General features: G+C 38.8%; 1 protein-coding gene across 2 annotated transcripts in view; it reads right to left on the reverse strand.

Moving 5' to 3' along the window:
• Nucleotides 1-308: 308 nt before the first annotated feature.
• RYK (receptor like tyrosine kinase) overlaps nucleotides 309-12,329 on the reverse strand; it is a 97,696-nt gene continuing 85,675 nt past the window's right edge. Inside the window, exons 14-15 of one of the 2 annotated variants that reach the window (XM_032630099.1) lie at nucleotides 3,932-4,068; nucleotides 309-2,533 (exon numbers count right to left, since the gene is read on the reverse strand). In XM_032630099.1, the coding sequence (XP_032485990.1) occupies nucleotides 2,422-2,533; nucleotides 3,932-4,068 (249 nt within the window). In that variant the 3' untranslated portion in view covers nucleotides 309-2,421. The remainder of the gene's footprint in view (nucleotides 2,534-3,931; nucleotides 4,069-12,329) is intronic. The other variant, XM_032630100.1, reaches the window with a different exon arrangement.

Below are 12,329 nucleotides of genomic sequence, written 5' to 3' on the forward strand. Positions count from 1 at the left end.
CATGTAAAGTTATTCTCTGATACCACTCTGTATTTTTTTTTTTATAGCACTTACCAAAATCTTACTTATGTGCATTATCTGCTTCTTTTAACCAGAATGTGAGACCTAGAAAGGGAGGAACATCATGTCTTGTTCCCTGCATACCTTGAAGGCCAGATATACAGTTGGCGCTCAATAAATACATAATGAATGAATAAACCAATCCTCCTTATTTCTATAAATAAAATTTTCTTACAATGGGGGTGTTACGAGAAAGGAGAGAATATAATAGAGCTCTTGGTCACTAGGGCCAGCTTATACCACATCAGTGCTTTGCTAATTTGCTTCTTTACTATAAAAATTGCATTTTCTACAAAATCTATTCAGTAATATTCACAAACCACTGGAAAAAGCCCAGCCATGAAAATCTCGTAACTGCTCTTTTCACTGAAGTCAGTGACTCCAAGTAGTTCTGCAAGAAAAATCTATTTAAAGTCTTAAACCACCTCTAAAACAAATATACATACAAAAAATAAAACAGCTTACAAACAGAGATATGGTTAAAGGCACCACACATCCAAGCAAACTGAGAGCACCTCTTACTACATGGTAATTTGGGACAGAAGTCAATGACAGCACTTTTTTCTTTGAACCGATCTTGTGCACAGAACTGTGATATATAAAAAATGCACTAACCTGAACACATTTAAAAAATGCACTGAATGTTGGAAGGGATGCTAGAGCGGAACCACTCACTTCATGTGCATAATAATACATAATAAATGCTATAAATAAATATTTGTTGACTGAATGCCTTCTAAGATTGCAGGTTGTCAACCAAAACTTCTGTAACTTACAAAGTTCAAAGAGCTTTGAAAAAGCTGGCCCCTTAGGGGGCTGAGTAGTTCATAAAACCAAAGAACCAGTGTTAATAAATGGCATACAGAAAGATCATGCTCTTGGCCTGCTTATGACAGAGCACGTATCATGTGAGCTATTTTCCCAGATGTGCTGCTGATTCATAAAGCTCCTTTAAGAACAGCAAAAGCCTCCAACTGCTACGCATTCTCTCCTATGTACCTGTGAGAATGGGAGCAGAGGCAGGCACATGCACGCCTAGCTATTTAAGAGGTCCATTCAACTCTGCCTTAGGCCAACTCTAGCCAAGTATAAATATATACATACCCTGAATTTAACGGCTCTGGAGAAAAGTTTCAGTGCTGTAATACTTCCTTGTAATAATAATCTCAACTTTTTATTAGAACCTGGAGGCTGAGCAGAGTCAGCTGCACTTGTGTTAGGGCTTGGGAGTCTGAGTGAGACACCCATGAAATGAAACAGGGCTATCTAGCTGTCGTGTGTTCAAAGACTTACCAGACACAACCAATCATTCATTATGAACAATATTTTCAATACTGTCATAATATAAAACAAATCCTTTAATTTCTCAGGTGTTTTTAAAAAACCATTTTATACTTAAGCCAGCCTTGAAGATAGGTACAAAATCTACCTGTTTACATTTTTTTTACTCAAAACATCTCAAGCACCCATTCTGTGCATGGCACTATTCTAGGTGCAATAAAAGGAATTCCTAACCTTAGAAACAAGATTTCACTTTCTGGAATTGTGTTATCTCCTTTTCCAGAGAGTAAAAATAAATAAGATCGCCACTGTTCACTACTGACCTGCCCCAAACCCACTTCTGGCTCACAGAAATGCTAGGTTCTGCCAAAATTAAGATGTTTCAATGAACTCAGCTCCTACTTCCCCAAAAATAAGAAAGGAGAACTCCTTTTCATTAAAAAAATAAAGAACAATTCTCCATGGAAGGGCAGTTTCTGTTTCTAATAAGTATTTTTCTCTTTTTTTCCCCTCTAGCTTCTCTTTCAGTGTTCCTCCTCCAATATTGCCTTTTCCTGTACAAGGCAAACCAACATCTTTTTCTGTTTTTCTTTTCCTAAGAAAAAGTACTGCATCTTGAAGACAAACCATTCCCAAGACTAGTGATAAATATTAAAACAAACAAACAAAAAACTTTAAAGGTGAATCACCTACATTACCTTGATGAAGTAAAAAAAAATAAAAAGCAGTTGCACTAAGGTAGCTATTCCAAATACCTGTGTTTAAACAATTTTAAAAACTGTTTATTTATTTTGTAAGAATGTACCCCTAGTCCAAAGTTAACTATGTTTAAAAAAATTTTTGGCCAAAAAATTTACAAAAACATTTTCAGTTCAACCTAATGACAGTGATATCTAGAAAATATTTGACATCATTAAGTCTGCCTTAGATAGTTCCGATTCTAAAGCATTCCTAAGGCACGGTGCTCTGGAAGACAAATGTGCTTCTGCGGCGCTGCGTGGCGTATGCAGCATCCGTGACCGGCTGCAAGTGAGCCCTGGCAGGCTCCTTCCTCCTGACGCTGAAGGACTGTGAGAGGAGTCAGACGTAGGCCCCCAGGGCTGCATGGAACTCTGTGAGACACTGGACCAGCTGCTGGAACTTGGGCCTCTCCTCCGGATCTAAGGCCCAGCAACAAGCCATCACAGCAAATCTGCAGAGTGACAAGACCAGAAAATTTGGCTAGTGATGATATGGTACTCCTAACCTTTTGGTCAATATGATACCAGTTATGTTGTCTATCTAAATGTGGGCGTGGAGAGGACGATATATTAAAAAAATCAATCAATATTACTATCTGTTGGCAGATATTATCTGGATGAATAATCCAGATAAATCTGGCAGAATTATCTGGATGATATCTGTGGATTTCAATTCTGAAACATGTCAAAATGTATCAGCAAATAGAGATTGTATATAACTACCTAAAACATAGTCAAAATAATAACCTGTGTTAACTTGTACAGTTGACTCTTAAGCAACACAGGGGTGAGGGGCACCGACTCTCTGCATAAAAATCTGCGCATAACTTATAGTTTAGCCCTCCGTATCCCCAGTTCCCCCTCATCCGCATATTCAACCAACCATGGACCATGTAGTACTGTAGTATTTATCACTGAAAAAAATCCACACGTAAGTGGACCCACATAGTTCAAACCCACATTGTTCAAGGGTCAACTGTATTTGAGTTCTGAAAGAAAGAACTTGGAAGAAGAGGAACCTTTAACTAAACTGTAAGAATCCTTGATCTACAGTAAAATCTGTGCAAAAGCTGCCACCTTGCCACAGTATAAAAACCTTCAGGGGGGCTTCCCTGGTGGCGCAGTGGTTGAGAGTCCACCTGCCGATGCAGAGGACACGGGTTTGTGCCCCGGTCCGGGAAGATCCCACATGCCGCGGAGCAGCTGGGCCCGTGAGCCATGGCCGCTGAGCCTGTGCGTCCGGAGCCTGTGCTCCGCAACGGGAGAGGCCACAACAGTGAGAGGCCCGCATACCGCAAAAAAAAAAAAAAAAAAAACCTTCAGGGCATACTGGAACTGAGACTCAATCACCCCTGAACAGCCTCCTGCCCACTCCGATCCCATTATATGGAAAGACTAGCTATGTGATAAAAGCAGGAAACAGGAACTATCCCACTCACCAGACCAGAACATCTTCCTTATACGTATATCAGTTCACACCAGCTGGCAAGGCACAACAGCAATGAGAAAGGCTCTTTATAACTAAGGATGTCCTTAAGGCTGTGTAGGTCCTCACTCTACATAGGAAAACTGACAGTGTTCAGTGTTTTCTCACTATGTACGTAAGTCTCTTGGATTAGATTAATCACTACAAATATGAGATGCAAAAAGTCCTAATGTCAAATGCCTTAAAAAGAATGAATGAGTCTGGCTGACTTTGTAGTTTCTCTACAGGAGTATAATTCAAGTCCAAAGAGGCATTATTCTCAAAAGGGAAGTCTCTGTACAAGTATGGACACCTGTTCTTTTTCTTTTATCCAAACGTCGTAAATGGAGTGAAATCCATGTCTTCGAGCTCAGAAAAAACTTACAGTTCATCAGGACAGTTGATCGGCTGGGCTATTCGGTAACCGTCTTTCAGGTACGCGGCCATCTCAAACGGGTCGATGTCCACATAGGGTGTTTGGCCCAGAGTCATGAGCTCCCACAGCGTCACTCCAAAGGCCCACTGAGAAGAAGAACGGCAACACCATGAGGGGATATTTAAAACAGCTGTCAGAGTGCTGCTGCCCGTGGCCAGGTAGGGACCAAAAATAGCAGATTGATCAACTTTTTTTGTGTGTGTGGCATGTAGGATCTTAGGCGTGGCATGTGGGATCTTAGTTCCCTGACCAGGGATCGAACCCGCACCCCCTGCATTGGAAGCGTGGAGTCCTAACCACTGGACCACCAGGGAAGTCCCAGCAGATCTATTAACTCTTAATGAAAGCAAAATGTTATTTATAAAAAGACGTCTACCATACCCAGTTAGATTCTCTTGTTGGACAGAAAGGAACATTTTAATGAATGCATCCTTTAATGTGAATATCATTATTGTATATTCTAAGGTAATTAGAGCCATTGGAAAGAATTATTTTTACTGTTGATTACAAGCCCCACCACCCAAAACCGTTAATTATGTCTAAAATTTTCCTAATAGGTAAATGTGTTAAATACCATAGCTAGTCTGCAACAGCTGGAAAGTGGAAAATGCAAATCATGTAAAATATAATGTCATGGATTTTTACTATATTCAGATAATTTAAATTAACAGATGAAAGTATACTGAAAGAATATCTTCCAACCTTGCTTGGGTAAAATATGAGATTTATTTAAAATCAACATGTAAACTATTGGTAGGAGCAGAAATCATAAGCAGTGGCAACAGTGCTCAGTCATGGTCCAGCCAGGGCTCCTCTGTTTGCCTGTGGCTTCTGGACAGTGTGTGGACGGCAGGAATATGTCTCCACAAAGCTGCTGCCATGAGGCAGGACAGGACTCAGACTGGGGGCTCCCACTGATCTGCTGCCATGCGTGGGCCTTGAGGTCAGGAGAGCTGAAGGTGGATGAGGAAGATACCTGTGTACCATGCTACCATGTTTATGAATACCTTCAAGTTCTAGACATTTTGTTTTCATTTTTCTTTCTTTTTCTCTTTTAACTTTCACAACGAACCTATGAGAATCACTGGTAGCCCAATTTTACAGATGAGGAAACAGAGAAATAACCTGCCCCCAAAAACACTTTTTATAAGTGAAGGGGGGGGGGAAAGGAAAGGGAAAAAGAGGAAAAAAACACAAGAACAGGTCTGTTTATAAAATCTAAGCACAGTGCATCAAATTTTAAGTTATTTTGTTCAATAATAATGAAATACTATTCTAAACTATACAGATTTTTTAAAGCCTTATATTTGTGAACAATAGTTTTATTTCTTATTATAATTTAGGCAAATAAGGAAACAGTGGAATGATATCTTAGAATATTTTTTAGAACTGTCAATGGAGAATTCTATACTAAGCCAAAATGTACTTGAAAAATGAAGACAAAATACAGTTTTTCAAACAAAAGCTGAGAGAATATGTCACTGGCAGACCTACACTTCAAGACACGTTAGAGCAGTTCTTCATGTGGAAAGAAAAAACACCAATGGGAATTTGGATCTATACAAAAAATGAAGAGTGCTAAAAATATATGAACAACTAGGTATTTTTTCCTCATTTAAAAATTTCCTTAATAGACTGTTTAAAGCAAAATCCCATGCACTGTGGGGTTTATAATATAAATGGAAGTAAAATGTATGCCCATAATAGCATAAAGGATGGAAGGGGATGAGTGGAAATACTGTATTGTAAGCTGCTTATATTAAACATGAAGTGGCATAATATTCAAAAGTAGAAGGTGTACACTGTAAGCCCTAGAACAGGTTTCCCAACTTCAGCACTAGTGACACTGTGGACTGGATGAGTCTCTGTTGTGAGAGGCTGTCTTGTGCATAGCAGGATGTTTAGTTCAGCAGCATCCCTGGCCTCCATCCACTGGATGCCCCAAGTTGTAATAACTGAAAATGTCTCCAGATATTGCCAAATGCCCCACACCCCCAGGAGGGAGGATGCAAAACTGCCCCCAGTTGAGAAACCCTAAGCCAGACTGATGAAAGAAAATAAGAAGACACAAATAACCAATATGAGGAAGAAAAGAGGAAACATCATTACAGATCCTACAGACATCAAAAAATATTATAAGCAACTCAACTTTATGCCAATAAATTCCAAAACTTAGATGAAATGAACAAATTCCTTGATATATGTTACCAAAATAGATACAAGAACAAACAGAAAATCTATACAGCCCAATATTTCTTAGAGAAATCGAATTCATAATTTAAAATCTTTCCACAAAGAAAACTCTGCATCCAATTTCACTGGATGAATTCTATCAAACTTGAAAGAAAAAAATACAATATTAGTTTCCTAATACAATGTTAGTTTCCTAGGGCTGCCATAACAAAGTACCACAAACTAGGTGACTGTTTAAACAACAGAATTTGCCTCACAGCTCTGGAGGCTAGAAGTCCAAAATCAGGGTGTTGGCAGGGCTACACTCACTCTGAAACCCAGAGGGGAGAATCCTTCCTTGCCTAATCCTACCTTCTGGGCTTTGCCAGCAATCCTTGGTGTTCCTTGGTTTGCAGCTGTAGTACTTCAATCTCTGCCTCTGTCTTCACACAACATTCTCCCCTTGCATGTTAGTGTCTCTTCTTATAACGATATTAGTCATATTGGATTAAGGTCTACCTTAATTATGACTTCATCTTAACATTATATCTCTAATGACCCTGTTTCCAAAGAAGGTCACATTCTGAGGTATAGGGGTTAGAACTTCAACCTATCTTTTGGGGGAACACAATTCAAACCACAGTACAATCCTACACAAACTCTTTCAGAAAACAGGGGAGGATGGAACACTTCTCGACTCATTTTTAGGCCAGCATTATCCTAAATACCAAAACCAAAGCGTTTAGCTTTTTGGTACTTAATATCTTTTTTATTAATTGTTACCATTAAGGTAGAACAACGGCCATCCTTGAGGTCTGTACTTTGGGAGGAGGGAAGAGACAGGGCTCAGATGCAGATGGATGTATATTTTTTAAATCTTCATAGAGACAGAGTCTACAGGAATTTCCCTAAACCTATTGGTTTAAGGGGAATCTTCTGTTCTGCTTAAAAATGGAAAAACGATTTCAAATTAATAAAAGTTAAAGGAAGGTACCTGCTAACATACAGGTGTTTGTTTTTAAACTTTATATGAACTTTTAATAATGACAGTAATTAGTCATTGTAATGCTTAATTTTAAAAATAGTGTCCAGGGCTTCCCCGGTGGTGCAGAGGTTAAGAATCCGCCTGCCAATGCAGGGGACACGGGTTCGAGCCCTGGTCCAGGAAGATCCCACATGACGTGGAGCAACTAAGCCCGTGCGCCACAACTACTGAGCCTGCGCTCTAGAGCCTGCGAGCCACAACTACTGAAGCCCGCCTGCCTAGAGCCCGTTCTCTGCAACAAGAGAAGCCACTGCAATGAGAAGCCCGCGCACCTCAATAAAGAGTAGCCCCGCTGGCCGCAACTAGAGAAAGCCCGCGTGCAGCAACGAGGAATAAATAAAATCTTTATTTATTTATAAAGCACCAAAAAAATAAATAAATTAAAATTTTTAAAAAATAAATAAATAAAATAGTGTCCAACTGCCACAGGGAAGGTAGTTCACTACACAGATGGAACAGAGCCCAAAGAAGTGAAGCTAGTTGGAAGGGTGTTCCTACCCCTTATTTACAAGATGGTATGGGTCTGTTCTTATTCACTGATTGCGGTAGCAGCTTCGGGGAAGGAATAATCAATCCAAACTAGATTTTGGAGGAAGTAACAATAAGAACTGGTAAGAAGTGGATACTGCCACTTGGTGAGTAACCCCATCCACCGACAAGGGATGTTCTAACAACTTCTGACTGTAAGACTTTCATAGTAATGCTGGTGGTATCTGAGACGTGGAGTGTACACAGGTACCATAACAGTACAAAATATATAAAATGACTTAAAAAATACTTCTTTCACATTGTTGTATCCACATTATCACTAAACACCCATCTAAGTTTCTTATGTTACATATTGCAGCACTAAGAAACACCAAAAAAAGAACAATAAAGCCAAAGGGAAAGTTGCAGTTTCATTTCCTTACAAGCCAACAACCAAAAAAAGTGATTAATTACATGTTGGCTCACCAACCCTCTAAAAAAAATCAAGACCAAACAGCACAAGGATAATTTGTGGAAAACTTGCTCTCTAAAGTCTTCTGATAACTGAACCATTTAAAATTTAGACAGACTTATTCTATAATTTCCTCTTGTTTGACGTCTTTGGAAAGGGGGCAATGAGAAGGTCAGCCTATTTTTTCCAGAGTTTTATACAGCTTTTATAAAAGGCTCTTGCTACATCCATTTAAAGAACATGTAGAGAGTAACAGTGTTCTTCTATTCATCTTATTTCTCTTCTCCCAACTTGTGTTATTTTATAGCTTCTTAATATATAGGATACAAAATTTTTTCTTCACTAACAACATATACAGATGTGACTTGTCAAAAAGTATATAATACTCGGGACTACCCTGGTGGTGCAGTGGTTAACAATCCGCCTGCCAATGCAGGGGACACAGGTTCGATCCCTGGTCCGGGAAGATCCCACATGCTGTGGAGCAGCTAAGCCTGTGTACCACAACTACTGAGCCTGTGCTCTAGAGCCTGCACGCCACAACTACTGAGCCTGTGCACCTAGAGCCCCCCTGCTCTGCAGCAAGAGAACACCACAATGAGAAGCCCACGCACCGCAACCAAGAGTAGCCCCCCACTCGCCGCAACTAGAGAAAGCCTGTGCACAGCAATGAAAGACTCAACGCAGCTAAAAATAAATGAATGAAAATTTTAAAATATATTTATTTAAAAAAAAGTATATAATAATTCTTTTTTACTCTTTGATGTAATATTCACTAATGTTGGGACTATTCAGAGATTTCCATTCTGTTACTTCAGGCTGACCTCAATATATTACATATGATGAGAAAAAAATTTTGTTCAATTCTAAATGATCTCATCTGACCATAGCAAAAGCATAATCAAGTGTTTTATGGCTAGGCCTTTCTGTTAACACTGGAAACCTAACATCCCTTTCTCATATATGGAAGTCTCATATATGACCAAAGTGGAATTAACTTAATGTGGGACAAGTGCTTTCCAAGTTTGAGTAATAAGAAAAATCACCTGGAGTGTTTGTTAAAATTACAGATTCCTTAGCCCCATCCTAGTAATTCTGAGGCCTGGAACTCAATATTTTTGAGTCCTAGCTGGGTCCTAAGATCCTGCAAACTTAGGAACTAGTCTTAGATGTGCTAGCAGTGGTGGTCAGACAGCAAAGACAGAAGACAGTTTTTATGTATTTTTATTGTAGTATGGCCAACATACAATAAACTGTTCGACTTGATATATTCTCACATATGTACACACCTCTGAAACAACTGCCACAATCAAGATAATGAACATATCACATATCCATCACTTCCCAAAGACTCTTACAGCTCTAATCCCTTCCTCCCAGTCCCCACTATCTCCAAATAACCATTAATCTGCTCTCTGCCACTAACATTAGTTTGCATTTTCTAGAATTTCACATAAATGGAATTATTAAAACTGTACATTTTGTCTAGCTTCTTTCACTCAGAATAATGATTCTGAGATTCATCCATGATATATTGACAGTTCATCCCTTTTCACTGCTGAACAGTAGTTCATTGTATGAATACAGCAGTTTACCCACTTACCTGTTGATGGACATTGAATTATTTCCAGGTTTAGCTACTAAAAATAAGGCTGCTATGAACATCTATGCCCAAGTATTGGTAAGGACATATGCTTTCATTTACCTAGGAGCAAAATGACTGGATATGGTATGTACATGTTTAACGTTTTAAGAAACTGCCACACTGGGAATTGTCCCTGGTGGTCCAGTGGTTAGGAATATGCTTTCCAATGCAGGGGATGCAGGTTCGATCCCTGGTCAGGGAACACAGGCCATGGGGGAACTAAGCCCACGTGCCCCAACTGCTGAGCCCACAGGCCTCAACTAGACAGCCCACACACCACAACTTCAGAGCCCACGTGCTACAATGAAGAGCCCTCGTGCCACAACTAGAGAGAAGCCCATGGGCCACAATGAAGATCCTGCGTGCCACAACTAAGACCCAATACAGCCAAAAATAAATAAATTTAAAAAAATTTATTAAGGATAAAATATCTCATACTTAAAAGAAAGAAACTGCAAAACTGTTTTCCGAAGTGTATGTACCATATTACATTACCATCAGCAGTATAAGAGAGCTACCGTTCTTCCATATTCTTGCAAAGACTTCAGTCTTCAATTTTAGCCATAGTAATGGGTGGGGAATGGTATTTTGTTGTGGTTTTAGTTTGCGTTTTCCTAATGATTAATGATGTTAATCATATTTTCATGTGCTTATTTACCATTTACATATCTTCACTGGTGAAGTGTCTGTTGAAATATTTTGCCCATTTTTATATTGGGTTGCTTTTTTATTAAAGGTTTCCCCTGCTATCTGAAAGTAGAGCATTCCTATGAAACCTTTTGTAAACAGAAATGCCATAAAGTGAGGCAGCAATTACTTTAGAACACACCTTACTAACACATGCACAATATAAATCGAGATAAATCACAGATGCTCACAAGCACAGTTCAAAGCCATGGTGGCTTGATGCTGAGATGCTGAGTGTAGTGTCTGGGGAAGGAGCTTGGTGGGGCCACTCTCACTGCCTGGGGTGCAAGATGCCTCTATAATGGCTGCTACAAAACAAACACTTGAATGCTATTTTTGCTTTTCACCTTCTTTTTTGTAAAACCAAAAAGCTTCTTTCGATTTCTCTTGGTTTGTGAAAACAGGTACTAACATAGGTCTTTTGTAAAAGCGAAGTGGCATAAAGCAAACTTTTGAAAAGTGGGGAATACCTGTACTGAATTTTTAGAGTTCTTTATATATTCTGCAAATATATCCTTTACCAGATATATGACTTGCAAATATATCCTCTGAGTGTGACTTGTCTTCTCATTCTCTTAACACTACTTCAAAAAGTACAAGCTTCAAATTTTGATAAAGTCTAATTTGTTCTTTTACAGATCTTGAGTTGGTGTCTTGTCTAAGAAATCTTTGCTTAAGGCAAAGCTCCAAAGATTTTCTTCTATTATTGTCTTCTAGAAGTTTTATAGTTTTAGGTCGTGCACTTAGGTCTGTGACTTATTTTGAGTTAATTTTTGTACATGGAGCAAGGTATAAATTGAAGTTCATTTGTTTTGTAGCTGGATATCCAGTTGCTCCAGGACCATTTGTTTAAAAGAGAATCCTTACTCCATTGACTTGCCTTTGCACTTTTGTTGCAAATTAGTTGTCCATACATATGTGGGCCAAATTTTACATACTCTATTCTGTTCCACTGATCTACCTATCTACCTTAATCCCAATACCACAACTGTCTTGATTACTGTAATTTGAAATCAGACCCGTAACTTTCTTTTTTCAAAGCTGTTTTGGCTATGGTTCTTTACCTTTCCATATCAATTTTATCAATCTGTCAACTTCTACAAAAAAAAAAAAAAAAAAATTAAAAGCCTGCAAAGGGCACAAAAACAGAAAGATAGATCAGTGGAACAGGATAGAAAGCCCAGAGATAAACCCACGCACATATGGACATCTTATCTTTGATAAAGGAGGCAGGAATGTACAGTGGAGAAAGGACAGCCTCTTCAATAAATGGTGCTGGGAAAACTGGACAGGTACATGTAAAAGTATGAGATTAGATCACTCCCTAACACCATACACAAAAATAAGCTCAAAATGGATTAAAGACCTAAATGTAAGGCCAGAAACTATCAAACTCTTAGAGGAAAACATAGGCAGAACACTCTATGACATAAATCACAGCAAGATCCTTTCTGACTCACCTCCTAGAGTAATGGAAATAAAAACAAAAATAAACAAATGGGACCTAATGAAACTTCAAAGCTTTTGCACAGCAAAGGAAACCATAATCAAGACCAAAAGACAACCCTCAGAATGGGAGAAAACATTTGCAAATGAAGCAACTGACAAAGGATTAATCTCCAAAATTTACAAGCAGCTCATGCAGCTCAATAACAAAAAAACAAACAACCCCATCCAAAAATGGGCAGAAGACCTAAATAGACATTTCTCCAAAGAAGATATAAAGAATGCCAACAAACACATGAAAGAATGCTCAACATCATTAATCATTAGAGAAATGCAAATCAAAACTACAATGAGATATCATCTCACACCAGTCAGAATGGCCATCATCAAAAAATCTAGAAACAATAAATGC

The sequence above is a fragment of the Phocoena sinus genome, chromosome 4, assembly GCF_008692025.1.
Source record: "Phocoena sinus isolate mPhoSin1 chromosome 4, mPhoSin1.pri, whole genome shotgun sequence".
Taxonomy (NCBI): Eukaryota; Metazoa; Chordata; class Mammalia; order Artiodactyla; family Phocoenidae; genus Phocoena; species Phocoena sinus.